Raw genomic sequence first — 16946 nt, forward strand, 5'->3', positions numbered from 1 at the left:
TGGAATTATTGCATCGGTTCGGCTGTAGCTAATACTACGTGCTGCTGTGCCGCTGTGGGGGCGGAGAGCAGTTTCATAACCCTACGTCGTATGATGCCACAAGCCACCTGCAGGGAGGGTATGGCTGAGACAGAGAGCAACGTGGCGAGACGGGCCGAGACTCAGACTGCTACTAGATTGTTCTTGCTACTTATTCGACGACGGAGTATTAGCAGTAATGTTTGAAGTCTCGATGTGATTGTGGTAATTAACTTGATACTGACCGAAGCCCGAGTTGCCAAGCTTTCCTCAGCGATCGTGCTACTACGACATGCATCGAGCAGATACGTAGTACGATCCAATTCCCATAGTCTGGGTTGGTAGCTCGTATCGCCCCAAATGATGGGAATAGACTTCTCGATGTTCCAGAAGACGGACGGCTGAAGCGTCGCCGTCTGGGGATCTTGAATCTCAAACATGATCCTATATTATTATTATTATCATTCTCCTCCTCCTCCTTCGTCTTCTTCCTCTCAGGATGCGGATGAATATTCCGAGTCAAAGTCAAACGAATTCGGTAATTCAGAAGAAGCAAACTTAGATTCTCGAGCCAGCCAAGCACAGGCCTGGGTTTCGACTTTCACGGCAGATCACGCTGCGATTGGTGGAGATGGCCCACACTATGGGGGAAGTGGAGGTACATACACCATTCCACCAATCAGAACCCGGTCCGAGGGATGGTGTTGGGCGGGTTACCACAAAGCGTAAACGATCAATAGGGGCGGCCGCGCTCTTACCTTAAGTCAACAGACCAATGAAGTTCTAGGCGACCTAGGGACCCCTAAGGCTACCCCGGCCCCCCGGCCACGCTACTCCAGAAACAGCCGTCCTCCGTTGGCCTAAAAGACTCAATCATTCATCCGCGATAATTCCTAGTTACCGTCTATTGTTCCTATTGATTGACCCTTGATGCCATTCATATGGCCCCGCCGGCTGAGTACGCACCACGCACTGTACGTACTAGGCCCACTAGCCCTGCATGCAGTCAGCTACTAATCAATATTGAATCCCAACTAATAATTATAGTGCCAATCAGCTTCCCCTTCGTCGTGCGCGGATTGGCTTTGTCTCCTCGCGGTGTCTGCTGCTTGACTTCCGAGTGATCTGCAGAGAAGCCTGTTCGTGCAGCTCATAATAACGATCATGCCAATCCATATCCGTACATAGTGAGGGCCAAATACACCATCACCATGATGTGCGTTCGGCGCATAAAGCATAAAAGGAAGCGGGTGCCCACTGCATCTGATTTTCGAGTGTTTGCCTCATGCCGTGTTATGCTCTCTATGATCCCGCTATTCAATGGCTCCGTTAGTTCATATTCATAAGAATATTACTCAGGCTAACCGAACGCCTTCGCTGCGTTAATTTACTCCTGTCTGCTGTGCCACATCCACCACGTAGGACAATGTTAGTAAGAAAGCGCCATTTAGGCCGTTTCGACCTGTGTTCGACCATCGTTCGCTCCTTCGCGCGCTCGGCAATGCGTGCTCTGTGGGTGCCGATCGCGGACCAGTCATAGCAGTCTCCGTAGTCCTTAGTCGTGTCGCAGTAGCCGGAGGGTCTCACACTGTAGTACTAGGCAGTGGGTAGTTGCAGTGCCAGTGGGTCACGCCTGGCCGTATAATAATAATGCACGCTCAACCCACGACGATTGCCAGCCAGACCAGAACAAAACGCATCGTCAACATTCCACGCCAAAACAGCAGGCCATTCACGTGCCCGCCATTTCTGCAACTGCCTCTGCGCGCAGCCTGGCTCCCCTCCTTCCTCACCTGCACAGCTCCAAAACACCACCAGCCATGGGTGCTCTAGGTATGTCGCCGGCTTCCGCCGTCAAACAATCAATCGATTGCTAATCGCTTCGCAGAGGATGACAAAATTGATCCCATTCCGCCCAACTCCAATTCGCCCAGCATGGAGAAGGGAGCCTTCCCTAGCGACGTCGACGAGGCCAAGCTCGTTCGCAAGATTGACTTCAGGGTCATGCCAATGCTCTTTGCCATCTACCTAGTCGCATTCTTGGACCGGTACGTTTGATCATTTCCCCTCGTAGGCTGGAGGCTGGATACCGCCGTTAAATCGGACTATTAAATAAATAATATTCCTTCATTCAACTCGTGCTAACCCGCGCCAGGGTCAACATCTCGAATGCTCTCACCATGAGTCTTCCGGACGACCTTAATCTCTATGGCGACCGCGAAAATGTCGCCTTGCTCGTCTTCTTCGTTCCCTATGTCTTGTTTGAGATTCCTTCCAACATTCTAATGAAGAAATTCACCCCGCATGTGTGGCTGTCCGGATGTATCATCGCCTTCGGGGTTATTATGCTCGGCCAAGCCTTTGTGAAATCCTATGGTGGTTTGATCGCGACCCGTTTCTTCCTCGGATTGGCTGAGGCTGGTATCTTCCCCGGCAGTTTCTATTTGATTAGTTTCTGGTACAAACGAGTTGAAGCGCAGAAGCGATTTACCGTCTACTGGTCTTCAGTCATCTTCGCTGGCGCCTTTGGTGGTCTACTGGCCTCTGCCATTGCTAACATGGACGGCCTGCGAGGTCTACACAACTGGCAGTGGATCTTCCTCTTGGAAGGAGTTGCGTCCATCCTAGTTGGCATCGCCGCGTTCTTTTGTGTTGCCGATTTCCCACAAGAAGCCAGCTGGTTGACTGAGGACGAAAAGGCCCTGATTGTTGCTAAGACTCGCAACGATGAGGATCGCGACACGACGGTGCAAGTGTCTGATGTGCGCGATTTCTTCAAAGACATCAAAGTGTACTTGGCCGCCATCCAGTATTTCAGTAGGTCCCCCCCCCCTGTGATATAGAATTTTCCTCCTTCTAACGAGAAATTCTAGCCATCGTTATTCCTATCTACGCCTTCTCCTACTTCGCACCTACTATCATCAAGGCACTGGGATACCAGACAATTCAAACGCAATTACACAGTGTCCCCCCATTTGCTGCTGCTCTCGGTCTCTGTTTGATCATGGCAGTCTGGTCTGACCGAGCAGGCATTCGCTTCCCATTCATTCTTTTTGGAGATCTCCTCATCATTATCGGAGTGGCCCTAATGTTGAGCTTCCATGGCACACAACATTTCTCTGTCGAGTATCTGGGAATTTGCCTTATCACCATGGGTGCTTTTAGTGCTGGTGCAATCATCGTTTGTTGGGTTCTTATGAATTTGCACGGTCATGCTCAACGTAGTATTGGCTCCGGCTGGGTGATCGGTGTTGGCAACTCGGGCGGAATCGTAGCTGTTTTCTGTTTTTTGAAGAGCGATGCTCCAAACTACTACAGGAAGGGGTACTGGATTCTGATGGCTATGGCCCTCGTTGGAACCGTGTCTAGCATTGCCTACGCGCTTGTCGTGTACTATGAAAGGCGCCAATCCCGCCTCCGCGCCGACGAAGTTGAGAAGGAACTAGAGCTTTCACTATAGTTCACTTGGATTGTGGACGTGAAAATGGAAAAGCAATATTGAAGTTCTAGTACGATGTGTTCGTGTACATGTGAAATTGATCAAACATACTTATTTAGTCGGCATTTGACAGCCTGTTCATAGATATATAGATTTAATTCATTCATTATTCATCATACTATATCGACAATTACATGTACGCATGCACCAGGCTTAAGGCGTAACAGAAGAAGATTACTCAATATCAATTGATGTTTGCGTTTATTTTAATTTGATTAAATATCGATCGCTCCAGAAGCTTCAACTTTAAGTCCTTAATATAGTAGAGGTAAATAAGTCTATTGAGCTATTCACTAATGGTATCACAATATCATGCCCTTTACATATGTACTATCCGTTCAGCACTCTATTCATATCATCCGCAACACACGGTCACTTCCTCCGTCGCCGCTGTCCCAGCAGGAGTCGGTCTACAATTTACTCAGTCAGCCATGCTCAACCATCAATACTCAAACGATAAACTCACTCAGACGCAATACTGATGCTTTCCCACGTAAACACAAACCCGCCAAGATATGCACCAATAAAGATACAAATAATAAAGTACCCATTGTAATACATAGCCAATAACATCACAAAATACGCAACCGCAAAGGTGACCATATGCAACAGGGCGCGAATGCTCTGCTGGGCGAAAGTCGGGCGGAAGCGGATCGTTGGTGCTGCTCCAGCACAGAAGAGAGGATTATTGTTGTTCATAGTGGTGGTGGTGCCGTTCTTGTCACCGGTATTAGAGTCGTTTTCGGGAACACAGCAGGAGCTTTCTACACCCGTGGCCTTTTGCGCTCGCTTGTAGGATGCATCGAGGGCGATTTCTCGCTTAAAGCGCTGCAGGATGTAGCGGTCGTATTCCTTGGAGAGACGTCGGAGGAATTCGAGTGTCATGACTAGTAGGATGACGCCGATGCAGGAACCGGCGAACATGCCGTGGGAGGTGATGTGCCAGGACTTTGATATGAAGCCTAGAACAGAACAATCAGGGCCATCGTACATCAATTGATGTGGTGGTGGGCTGTGTTTGGGAGGTGCATACATGTATCAATTGTATCCCAGTTCCACAGCATCTTCACAGCACAGTCAGCAGTTACTCTTAGGGTTAAGATAACGAGAGAAAGATACATACAGATACTTTGCAGCTCCCGGTCCCCATATCCATGCTAGACATGCTGCTCATCGAAGTCATAGCAGACGACGCAGCAGAAGCTGTGGTCGAGGCCGTAGCCATGGTCATCCCAGACATATCCATGACTTTTATTTCTGTTGATTACGGTTGGGTATCTCGATGCAAAAGTACGCTGAAAAATGAAGTCTATAGTATGGCACAAAGAAGAACACCAATGCAAGTGCAAGAGCATCACCTATATATTCGGCCCGTTTTGAAAACCATCTCTAACCTGCTCACTGCGCAGCCAATCAATGCCGGGTTCATAATGTTAGCCTGGCGCTGGACGAATGAGATTCATTGCTGACAGTTGATGTGGGGAAGGAGCGTCGATTTGAGCAGATTATTATCGCGGTAGATTACGCTAACTGGCCGACAGCTACTCGCCTAGCCCCACACCACGAGACGATTGAGTGAGAGTGGAATATCCTCATTACTTTGTTATGCATGTGTACAATTAACTATACGTGCTTGGAGAGTATTTCTCATACCAATATGAATTTCTGTAGCTCATTTAAACAAAGAAAAAGACACTGATTTGTCTTGATTCTCCGTTCTATTCACCTTCTTCGCTCTCTTCTCCTCCTAATTCTGTATCAAAACTAACATCCCCGGAACCAGACCATGGGATTTGTTTGCATAGACAACATAGTCTGCCATTCTTACAAGTTCACCTTGGATCTTTAGGTAGCTCGAGGTTGATTTTCTCCAGTGCTGCAAATAAGATATCACCGACGGACCTCTACAAAGAGACTGATCTTCATCCTAAAAGAATTCTGACCCAAAGCGCCAATCTATTATTGGCATCGTGCAAGGCGTCTCTATTTGCTAGAATAACCTCCAATGCGTTTTTCTGCAACTCAATGCTTCAGTTCCGTCTGAGACCATTTCTGAGACCGTTAAGAAAACGCATATTCTCAGAACTCAGATATTTATTGAGCACGTAAAGGCAGTCATCGTCACTATTTTGGTCGTCTGAATCTTTATAAACATTTGATGTTTCCATAGATGGTTCAATTTGTATACCGCTCGGAGCTTCAGAGGAATTTTTGCGTTGAATCGACTACATGTTACTGCGATGTTGTAGTATCCAGGCATGGTGAGTAGCGGTAACATCCTGAAGATGAGGAGGCCTGAGGGTAGGGTGTACATTTGCTGGATTATTCGTTGCAACTGTAGCACTCGCTGGAGTGTCCGCAATTTCCGCTGGATTTCCTGGAGTATCGAAATTCATATTCTCATCGTCTGTAATCGACTCGCAATCTCTGTAACGAATATCCATGGCTGAAAATATGCTGGCGTCCTTTATTGTTATTAGAGGAATCGGATCTCTTAACCATAAAAGCTCTCTCCATGTTCCGAACCCGTCCTCCTAACTTCAATGTAATTGCTAGTAATCTCCAATGCCCATCATAAAGATATATAACGTATAGGATGTTGTCATATTGAAATAGTATTGTATTCGTTTGTAGATTAAACTTCTACCGTGTAGCTTTGTAGGCATAACGACGACATGCAGATGATTAGTGTCGGAGTTGTATGAATATCTCGCTTGAAACTGCGGGAAAAAAAATGCTGGCATGTATAATGTCAGAATCCCCATAATTTCATCCATGTTACTATAATCTTAGCTATCTATAAGTTTCATGCTTACACTAATATGACAAAAGTTTGAATATAGTATTAAGATTTCCTACCAGTCTTTCATCTGCATTTACCTCATTTATGTCGGGTTAATTTAGGCTTTTTGGGGGTCGCCTGTAAATAATGCAACAGTTGAGATATTATTAGTATTGATATGGGGAGGGCACCCATACCTTATCCATTTTTGTGGTGCTATATTCAAACTTTTGTCACCCTACTGTATATATCTATCATATTTAATGATAAATAATCTATATAAAAATAGTTGATAATTTTATTAATTGATACTGTTTATTAAATCTATTCTTTCTAAATTATAATCTTTACTTTATATACTTATTATAGTCTTCTGCTCATTTATCTGCAGCTTTCATTTCTTATATTTTGAATCAATGCTGGGTTCATGTTGTCAGCATGGCGCCGAGCGAATGAGACTCATTGCTGATGAGGGAAGTCACATTTGATGTTGGGAGGAGCGTCGACTTGAGTAGATTACTATCGACTCTTTTGAACTTGGCCAATCGCAGATGAGTGTTGCTGTTGGAAGAACCACCTTCATCTGGTTAGCAGGTGTCCAAGATCTTTATATATATGTATTCGCCTACTAAAATTATCAATGTAGTTCTATAGATATTTTCCTATTAAAGAGTAAAACTACATTTTCAAAGTATTTGAAAAATGAGATATAATTTCCAATTTTTTTCATGTTACATTGAATAAATATGTAATGAATCTATTCTCTATACAAGCCATGATACTCTGAACTAGCAAATTATATGTAGCTAGTAGTCTGAACAGCGAATCTAATTTTCTGCCGCCATATCTCCCAATCTGCTGCATCGACATGTCGAGAGCTGAACGTCGAATTAATGATAATGTGGAGGTGGAGGTGGCGCTGCCAGGTGAGGGGAAAATGATTAATCCGGCTGCGGCGTATGACCGAGTAAAGCCGGGGTTAATGCCGCGAAGTCTATACTATACGCTCTTAAACATTCATCGGGCTAGTAATGTAGCTCGCTTGCCGGTCAGCAAAATAACCAGGCTGCTGAAAGAAGTAGCGGCACCGAAGTATGGGGAGAAGTTCGTGGAAATCACAAAGTTGTCGAACATGCCTTATGAGGAAAGTTAAAGTTAGTATCTGAAAATATGAGGCTAAGTACGCGTTGGTGACGGCTCACACGACTTCAGTGCGATAAAACGCGGCCTGAATGTATTCGATGTCATGTGTCAACGGTGACCTGCAGGGGATATCCGCAATAGTAGGTTCGATCTTGCTCATTCATACCCAGCTGTTGTATGCATAAATAGTGATTGCTTCCAGTACTATCCAGGGCAGCCAGTCCCACTTTATTCATAATGAAAAATGCATCACGGCACGACAATACCAGGAGCAACTCCTCTCATATTTTCTCAGAGATTATTTGCCGCCAAAATGGTCAGGTACACAAACTTATATGACGTCGGTCTCCTGGGCCGAGATTCTCCCAACTTTAATGGAATCTAAATCTACGATAATTGATGCGTCGGTGTTCGCTTTAACTCTCACACACATCGCTATGTCACAACAGGACAACTACCTCCTCGCCATTAGTAGACAATACTACACTCTGGCAATCCAAAAAGTGTGTGCTTATCAGCATGTCAGAAATCCCCATGATTTCATCCATGTTGCCATGATCTTAGCTATGTATGAGCTTTACACTTGTGTACCTAGTGATATCCAATCGTGGATGATCCATGTGAAGGCAGCATGTAATTTTGCCAACCAATGCCGCTCATCAGGTCTATCACTTACAGGTCATGACCTATGCCGACTCCATACAATTGCTGTGGGTTTCTGCTCATTTTTATGTATCTTCTTTCCTTATATTATGTGTCAAATACTGATGGCAGATTCTAGTTTTTGGCCGCGTGCATAGGTCGCTGTGATATTCCACTCTCAGAGACAATACGCCCTAGTACAGAAACATCCTCAAACATTTACAGTCAACTTCTCGATATCTTGTTTAAAATACCAGGCATAGTCGAAGAATTTGAACGGATGAAGTCTTCCAACAAAGAAATATGTCCTAGTCAAGCCTCTAGTCTGCTGGCTAAAGCGTTCCATATCGAAGAGGAGCTGATACAATGGTACCATAAATTAAATACTTGTGATTTTAATGGACCGTTATTCCTGATCAAGCCAACCTCAAATCCGAATCAAATAAACGCCACCGATGGGAAAGTAACATTCAGGAATGAGTCTGTCATACCTCTACTTCTTCTTTATTGGCTTGGACTGGTAATTATTTATACAACAATTACTGCAGCATTGCAGATTTTAAATGCCGTGGGGTTGGATTCCAACAAAATGCAGGAATCCACCGACTTTGATTCTAATTTATCTCATCACCCTGGGTTACAAGATAGCATTTCATGCAAATTCGCTTCCCCTCTTTCCCAAGGGGATAACAAACAATCAGCTCTTACCAGCGCGAGTTTTCGACGCAGCTATTATGCACAGAGAATATCTGATTCAATGCTTGATTGTGCAAACAAAAGTTTTGGGACAGCAATAGTTGCGACGCTTACATCCTATGTTATGCACCAGTTCTGTCTAAGCCCCAGGGAAGATTTGGCATATTTGGCCTACATTTTTGAAGCGTTTGGCAGAAGGGGACTGAAATTTTCATATGTGTAGTAGAAGAAGTAGCTGTAGCTTACAGCTAAATTTAAATAATTCATTGATTTCAATGATTAGTTCTGAAATATGCTATCAGAACACTGCAGATCTAGCGTTAGTCTCGATTACATCGTTGGAGCCATTTAAAGGAAGCTGTTCTCAAGGAGACTATCTTTGAGGTTGAAATAATGCAGTTACTCTGTATATTCTCACCTAGGGATGTTAAAGCTGAATAGTGCTTAGATATCGCTGAGAATGCCGATGTAGCTATGGTGTCGTGCCATGAATCCTCCTCTCCAGCATGGCAAATGCCACTTCAATACTTGATCAAGTGGCAACTGGGCACAGTACATGGTCTCCATTCCACGGCAGACTTCATAGCGCTTGCGGAGGAATCAAAATCGTTGTTCTTCACGGACCATAGAAATTGGGTTTTGGAGGAATAGCCTACTGGGATATTGAGTTTTGCTAAGCCTAAAATATAACAGCTTTAGTAAACTATTTAGAAAACTGGCCCCAATCGAACGCATCCAATGGCCGAGAGTGGTGGGCTCTATATGGAGTAATGAAACAGCATTTGAAGTACTAAAATGGCATATTATCCAAGTGCCCAACTACTAAAGATGAAAACATTTATTTTCAAATTGAGGTTTAGTAATGACGCCAGGCCATAGCGTCGAGTCATGATCGTTCCACAGTGCTCGGGTATTAAGTCGATGTAATTGGCTGCTGTAGACATGATTTCTAGCCAACTTTTTGTTACCCCGAGGTGTATACTTGGGGTAAGCTTTGACCTTAGCGGTCGTTCCGAAAGATTAAGTGGCATAGTCCACATTCTGAATATACAATTCTCTATCAATATCATATTTATAAACCGAACAGGTCGCTTCAATTGAACCAGAATGATAACCATTCCTTTCCTGCCTTTTCCTGAGAGGCCAAACAATAGGCTCCAAGAATTAAAGAACTTGAAATATGCTGTTCAATTCGAGAGTGGAAAGCGAATTCACGTAGGTGTCACACTTTATTATCCTTTTCAAGTGAAACTAGCTGAAGACAACTTTTAGGCCGCAAGCTTGTCTCGTCGTCCTTGGTGGCTTCTTCGCACTGTTTGCCACCGTAGGAATTAATAGCATGTTCGGCGTCTTTGAAGCATATTATAAGAAAAACCAGCTATCAGATGAATCCCAATTCACCATCTCCTGGCTGGGAGCGATTAGCGTTACCTGCGTCTACAGTGGAACATTCGTGGTCGGCTCGCTTGTTGACAAGTTTGGGGGAAAAGTAAGTCGATTGTTGCTGGAGTACATTTGACTATGATTAATACCTATCAACAGATCATGATTTATATCGGCTCTGTAGGAATAGTTTCTGCGCTAATGTTAACCTCTTTGTGCACCAAGCTTTACCAATTCATTCTAGCTCAAGGTGTTCTTCTCGGGGTTTCGATGGCTATGGTTTTCTGTCCATCAACCGTGTACGTTAGCCAATGGTTCAAAAAGAAGTCTGGAACTGCGATGGGGATCGTTCTCTCTGGTGCTGCTGTTGCAGGAACTACCTTGCCTATCGCAATTGAAAGATTGCTGACTTACCCAAACCTGAAATTTGAGTGGACTATGCGGATCGTGGGATTCATAATGCTTCCTCTTCTTGCCATAACCTGTGTCTTTGTTCGTCCGCCACCGAACATTAATGCCAACCTTGTGGATGAAAGGAGTCCTGAGACCATTGTGAGTCAACAGACACCAAAACCATTAGCGGAGGAACTCGAGCACGCATCTATGACCAATAAGCGGGAAGCAGATTTCTCTATACTGCGCAAGCCAGTAGTGAGGCTCACTTGCCTATCACTCTTCATTGTATACTTCGGCATGCTCTCGCCATTATTTTATATCAGTTCGTATGCTATTTCCAAAGGCTTTTCGTCTAGCTTGGCTTTCTATAGCGTTTCTATCATCAATGCGTTCTCTTTTGTTGGTCGGATCACTATGGGAATTGTTTCAGACCACTATGGGACATTCAACAGCATCACCTTTTCAACATTTGTTGCTGGAATTGTTGTTTTATGTTGGACAACCGTAAACTCCGTTGCTGGTCTGGTTATTTTCTCTATTGCTTATGGATTTTTAGAAGGGGTATGTACACCTTCTGATTCTGTGCTGTCAAAATGAAATAATACTGATGTGAAGTAACCTTGTCTAGAGCATTTTTGCCCTTCAAACAGCCTGTGCCACACAGCTTTCACCTCCTCATGCTCGTGGAGTGACACTGGGAGCTATCATGGCATCCATATCGCTCTCGTAAGGATTTGATATTTCTGTGCCCTATGTTGGTTCGGAGTGGAAAGGCTAATGAATTGTCTAGATCTCTTGCCGGAACTCCTATAAGCGGCCAGCTTGCTGGAAAGTACGGTTACTTGTCCTTGTCGATTTACTCCGGTGTGAGCTTTCTCCTGGGTGGTGTATTTTTAGCTGCTGCCCGAATGGCACAAGATCGGAAGTTGCTTGCTGTTGTTTGAAAAAGACAGCTGGATGATAGAGCAAGTTAGTTTTATGGGAACGTATCGTATTAACCCACGTTAGAATAGATACATATGGTGTACCTTTCAATATATCTGACATAGGTTTAATTTATCTAGTGATCAGATCTTACCCTATCAATAAAGTACTTCTATTGCATGGCTACTGTTACCTGTGTCTACATCTTTGATTTTCAGAATTCAGCAATGTGATCCCTGTCGCGATCTCTGCCCTTACGCTAAGCCCTGAGTCTGGTGTGCTTAAGGAATCATACTGGGCCAAAGAACACAACATAAGGAACATTTCCCTTTACAAGGCTCTAATTTTCAGTATAGCAACAGTAAATGGCTTTACTATGTTTCTACCTCCGTTCATATATCCGTGTTTCCTTTATCTCCGAGAATGTGGATATGTGGATACCCGTTCCTATGTCCATGGTAGCCAATTACACCTATTTAACGACCGAGTTCTGTGGCGTCGTTAGTATGCCACTAAACCTGAATTTTACATATAAACCATTAAGTGGTCTTTATTTCTCAGGGTGGTCTTCAGAAAGTGTGGGGAGATCCACTGCCCTCGGTCAATATATACGTTCGATTGGGACCGACATTTGTAATTAAGCCACACATTCACCGTCTGTATCCGGCTGGGGGGTATAGGATTTGGCTCTAAAAAGCTCTTTAAAATTCCATAAATATTTAGCATATTGTACCCCGCAATAAGAAACCCACCGTCCTCGGTCACTCCATTCATTCAATTGGACCAGCATTATAACTAGACCACGCGGCGATTGGAAGCTGTCTTTGAATTCGACTCCGAAAATATCCGATTGATATGACGTTAATGCTTCGTACATGGGTGAAACATCTTATAAATAGCAAGTTATCGAAGATAGGTTCGTACAGAGACGGACATCACTGATTCACGCTATCACTTCCAAATTTTGGTATTGTAGAGCCTACGGCACTGAAGTGATTGAATATTACGCAGAACTCTCTGTCATCCCGTGCTCAATTACACCAAAAAGTCTTTAGAACCACCTAGGCAAGATGATCATCGAACGTGATGTGGGTATCCCTTCAGACGACGGACTTCTACTCCGGGCCGACATTTTCAGGCCTGATGACGAAAAACCTGCACCGGTTATTATGACACAGGGCCCGTATGGAAAAGGAGTGGAATATAAATCCGGCCCCTACGCTCGTCAATGGGAGTGGCTTCTGAAAACTCACCCCGACATTCTCCCAAACTCCACAAAGTCATATATGACATGGGAGACTGTTGACCCGGAGCTTTGGACCAGTTGGGGTTATGTTTGCATTCGGGTCGATTCTAGAGGAGCGGGAAGAACTGCAGGGTTCCTCGATGTTTATTCTCCACGTGAGACTAAGGATTTCTATGAGGCTATCGAGTGGGCAGCATGCCAGACGTGGAGTAATGGAAAAGTTGGTTTGCTGGGCATCTCCTATTATGCAGTCTCGCAGTGGCTAGTTGCTTCTTTGCAACCACCCCATCTGGCCGCCATGATCCCATGGGAAGGCGCAGCAGATTACTACCGTGACAAATTTCGACATGGTGGAATTGCTTCAATTTCATTCGTTGATAAATGGTATTCGCGTCAAGTTGTCTCAAATCAACATGGAAATGATCAAGGACAAATGGATCCATGGCTTATGGAACGTGCGACTGGTCCAGAACGGCTTTCAGAGGATGATTTACTCGCAAATCGTGCTGATCCTGCGAAGTCGGCTCTAGATCATCATTTGGACGATGAGTATTACCGGGGACGCTCCGCCGACTGGTCTAAAATTACAGTGCCCTTTCTCAGTGCAGCTAACTTAGGTGGGTTTGGGCTTCACGGGCGAGGAAACTACGAAGCATTCACTCAAGCCGCATCGACTAAGAAGTGGTTAGAGATTCACCCTGGTAGGCACGAGGAGTGGTTCTACCTTGACGAAAAGATAAAGATGCAAAGGCAATTCCTTGACCACTTCCTCAAGGGAATCGATAATGGCTGGGGCCAAGAGTCCCCTGTGCTACTACACTTAAGGCGGCCATTCAGTACCGAATTTGAACTTCGTAGAGAGCCCGAGTGGCCGTTGCGGTCAACACGATGGACGAATATATACTTTGAAGCATCAAAAAAGGCCCTGACGTGGCAGTTTCCAACTCAGCAAAGCAGTATTATGTTTGAAGCCCTAGGCGAACCTGTGACATTTATGTCTCCTCCATCTAGCCAGGAGACTGAGATAACGGGTCCAATGGCAGCGAAGCTCTTCGTCTCGTCCTCAACTTCTGACGCAGACTTCTTCGTAACGTTACAGGCCTTCTCACCAGACGGTAAAGAAGTTGATTTTCCAGGTAGTATTGACCCACGCACGCCCCTTGCTCAGGGGTGGCTTCGTGCATCTCATCGAAAACTCGACTCTAAACGTAGCTTACCTTATCGACCATACCACACCCATGACGAGATCCAGCTTCTTGATCCTGATAAGGTCTATGAGCTCGATATAGAAATCTGGCCAACACATATCATCTTGCCTCCTGGATTTCAGATCGCGCTTCAGATAGGTGGCAAGGACTTTGAGCGACCTCTACCACCTGATATACCGACAGGAGAGTGGGTTTCGAGAGGATCGGGCCCGTGGTTGCATGATCATCCCGAGGACAGACCGGCTGATGTGTTCGGAGGAACGACGACGATCTATACTGGCGGGGCTACTGGGTCATTTTTGCTTTTACCTGTCATTGAACAGCATTGAATGGAGAGATAGATCAGAATATGAAAAGGTAAGACGAAGATTACAGTAAAGTTGTCTGCTGTGCGCAATCTGAAATTTAAAATCAGAATGCACGCTTCCTGTACCGTTGTTGGTAAATATTCAACTTGTCTGATTAAGACATTAAAGAAGACATCCAGATCATACAGATCATGCAAGTCCACTGGATCTTTTTACTAGCGGCAAATAACTCCGCACATATAGTTCAAAAAAAATCGTACCTGTCCCTAGATTACTAGATGGATACGCTGAAATCAATTGATATGCACTATACAAGTGTACTATCCTCGAATACTGTCACTCTGAGCATCATAAACGCAAAATAACCTGGTATACATGTAAAGAATTGGTGTGAGTGATTTTTTAGTGTCTTACTTTAGTCATGCCGATATCCATGACGTCGATTACAAACATTTGAGTGGGCTACTTATGGACAAAATATCAAGATAATATGATACGTGCCTTGGATATATGATTTTAATATTGTCAAATAGTAGAATATCGCTTATAATAGCATCCTATCGGTATAAAGAGAATTCGATGTTTATAATAATTATCAAGGAACATATTGCGTAGTGAGAAGTCGGAAGATACATAGTAGAAACTGATGGTGGCTTACTTACTGGATTGGATAATTAAATATTACATTTTCAATCCTAAATACATTGAAATCGAGCAATTTTGATTACTGGCTGAAAAGGCCCAGTATAAAATTTTTCGAGGATATAACCAAGTATAGCGTTTATTTCATCAGGATTAGACTAAATACATCAATCCTTGTAGTGAAAGAATAATCCTTATTTCTGATTCTATATATTTTAAAATGCAAAAATTGATATGATCAAGGATCCTCGTGTTCTCACGTGAGTTTCAAAATCCCATGCCATGAAACTACCTTCTTATTTCGACAAGACTTCCGCACGGATTTAACCTAGATTTACTAAGTTTATCGTCATCAAAGAGTTGCTGTTTTTCTTGTCTCGAATTTGCTCGTAAATCTGATGGGTCTGGTTGTGTATGAGCTGTGTACTGTGACTCGTAGGCGCGTGTCTATATTGGCGGGCCTATTAATAGTGGAGCTTTGGATATGGCACCTGCATGAGTGGGTGGAGCCACTTCTCCGTATGAGAGCAGCAGAGTACATTAATAATTATTATATAGTCAAAATAAGACTGTATGAGTTGAGTTTAGTCACGTGCAGGATGTTTTGATGTCATAATTCTTTTCAGAATTAGCAAATTATGTGATCACTGGCCAATGTTGATGCTGCCTGCTGAAAGAAATCAATCCTCATTCATACCCACGTCTCATACCCCGCTCCAACTTCACTTTTCTTTAGAAAAAGTCCCTTTGGAAAATCTATAACAACCTTTGAAAGCTATTACGGACCTCAAAAGCTTCTAAATACGAAGATGAAGTTTTTGGGATCTGACGTTTGGCAAGGAAAAGAAATCGTTTTTCCTAGCGATCCTGATGTCATCTGGGTGCTCGAACAAAAACTGAGTGAGGACTCAATCCAGCATACCAGAGAAGAGAGTATTACTCCTAATCTACCCTCCGTTATACGGGCGGTATTCTCATGCAAGCGAAAAGATGATATGGGAGTTAAGCATGCCATGAAAATTTACATGCAGTAGGCTGTATAATATTCTCAGTTTTATCGAAGTCTTGGTTCCTAATCCATTGAATCACCTAGGGCTCCTTGGATTGATACTGAGTTTATGAGCGCTGCTACCAGAAAAGCACAAGCTGATACCAACCGGTCAGAGGATATGGCATCTGAGATCAAGGCTCTGCGTAAACTTGCAGAAAATACAGCCTAGCATGCTCCACACTTGGTTGCAGAATTGCATACAAAACAAGAGGACGATGGCCTTGTGCCCACTGGCTTCATCTCTTATCTTCTTATGACCTGGTGTCCTGGAGTCCCACTTGGTGAAGGGGACTACCAACACATGCCTCAGGCTGAAAGGAAAAGTTTTTAAAGCTTTCAAAGAAGCACTCGAGTAAGTACCGGTTTTTGGGCAAAAGCATTATTATCTATATACTAACCGACTTGTACACAGGGATACCAAACGATGTGGAGTAGTGAGTAAGGGTGGCAACCCAACTCTCATATGGGATGCTGAGAATGAGAAATGGTAAGCTGAGAGTACAGTATGTGGAAACGTCTGCTGACATCTTTCGAAGCTACATGGTTGACTTCAAATGGTCGGGACGACCACACTATATCGATGTTGCCGAACGAATTTGGCGACGGTGGGGATTGCAGCCTGGTCCTCCTGAATAAACGCGTGCCCAGAATGCCCTGAAGGGTGATTCAAATTTCATATAAGACAAAGGAAACTCAGACAAGCTCTCCCTTCTTATTTCTTCAATTCAAGTTACGTGTCACGACTGGAGTAAACTATGCTCGCTAAACCGGAGATGGTAATACATTGAGGAGACAGTGAGATGGCTCATTTTCTGACCAGGGCAACCGGTACGCCGACATATAATATATCATATTGCAGTAAGTCTACTGTCATTATGATTCTGGGAGTTCGTTAGAAGTGCAACATCTTATTCTGTAAAGAACCCCTTTTATTTTCATAGAGGCTAATAATATTTCATCTTAAAGCACGTAATGATATGGTCACGATCAGGGAGCTCGCGAGGATTT

The 16946-nt window shown here is 44.0% G+C and overlaps 5 protein-coding genes across 5 annotated transcripts; 4 read left to right on the forward strand and 1 right to left on the reverse strand.

Annotated features, from left to right (window-relative positions):
• Positions 1-1953: 1953 nt before the first annotated feature.
• Positions 1954-3478, forward strand: BGW36DRAFT_289485 (major facilitator superfamily domain-containing protein; the record flags this gene model as incomplete). Its single annotated transcript, XM_046210671.1, has 3 exons — positions 1954-2066; positions 2174-2835; positions 2892-3478. 3 exons carry the CDS (start codon positions 1954-1956, stop codon positions 3476-3478), a joined length of 1362 nt encoding a protein of 453 aa, XP_046075847.1.
• A 216-nt stretch (positions 3479-3694) lies between these two features.
• On the reverse strand, positions 3695-4847 carry BGW36DRAFT_372919 (Ctr copper transporter family-domain-containing protein). The gene is made up of 4 exons (XM_046215526.1): positions 4641-4847; positions 4551-4581; positions 3984-4479; positions 3695-3927 (listed from the first exon to the last, which is right to left on the reverse strand). The coding sequence occupies exons 1-4, from the start codon at positions 4761-4763 to the stop codon at positions 3873-3875; spliced, it is 705 nt and encodes a 234-aa protein (XP_046075848.1). The 5' UTR covers positions 4764-4847; the 3' UTR covers positions 3695-3872.
• A 5113-nt stretch (positions 4848-9960) lies between these two features.
• On the forward strand, positions 9961-11503 carry BGW36DRAFT_395106 (MFS monocarboxylate transporter; the record flags this gene model as incomplete). Its single annotated transcript, XM_046217998.1, has 5 exons — positions 9961-9995; positions 10053-10269; positions 10323-11120; positions 11188-11285; positions 11350-11503. 5 exons carry the CDS (start codon positions 9961-9963, stop codon positions 11501-11503), a joined length of 1302 nt encoding a protein of 433 aa, XP_046075849.1.
• Positions 11504-12439: 936 nt separating this feature from the next.
• BGW36DRAFT_372922 (peptidase S15) lies at positions 12440-14272 on the forward strand. Its single transcript, XM_046215527.1, has one exon. It carries the CDS (start codon positions 12554-12556, stop codon positions 14264-14266), a length of 1713 nt encoding a protein of 570 aa, XP_046075850.1. The 5' UTR covers positions 12440-12553; the 3' UTR covers positions 14267-14272.
• A 1424-nt stretch (positions 14273-15696) lies between these two features.
• BGW36DRAFT_356593 (uncharacterized protein) lies at positions 15697-16574 on the forward strand (the record flags this gene model as incomplete). The annotated part of the gene is made up of 6 exons (XM_046213791.1): positions 15697-15917; positions 15981-16081; positions 16130-16199; positions 16249-16290; positions 16351-16425; positions 16475-16574. 6 exons carry the CDS (start codon positions 15697-15699, stop codon positions 16572-16574), a joined length of 609 nt encoding a protein of 202 aa, XP_046075851.1.
• Between the last annotated feature and the right edge of the window lie 372 nt (positions 16575-16946).

Source organism: Talaromyces proteolyticus (assembly GCF_021365285.1).
Source record: "Talaromyces proteolyticus strain PMI_201 chromosome Unknown BGW36scaffold_3, whole genome shotgun sequence".
Lineage (NCBI taxonomy): Eukaryota > Fungi > Ascomycota > Eurotiomycetes > Eurotiales > Trichocomaceae > Talaromyces > Talaromyces proteolyticus.

What these genes read in the sequence shown, in the direction of transcription:
- BGW36DRAFT_372919 (XM_046215526.1), bottom strand. Translation starts at nt 4,763, where the DNA reads ATGGATATGTCTGGGATGACCATGGCTACGGCCTCGACCACAGCTTCT. An exon ending in CTGGGATACAATTGATACAT is followed by an intron (nt 4,480 to 4,550) that starts GTATGCACCTCC and finishes GTTCTGTTCTAG; the next exon opens with GCTTCATATCAAAGTCCTGG. An exon ending in AGCATCAGTATTGCGTCTGA is followed by an intron (nt 3,928 to 3,983) that starts GTGAGTTTATCG and finishes AGTAAATTGTAG; the next exon opens with ACCGACTCCTGCTGGGACAG.
- BGW36DRAFT_372922 (XM_046215527.1), top strand. Translation starts at nt 12,554, where the DNA reads ATGATCATCGAACGTGATGTGGGTATCCCTTCAGACGACGGACTTCTA.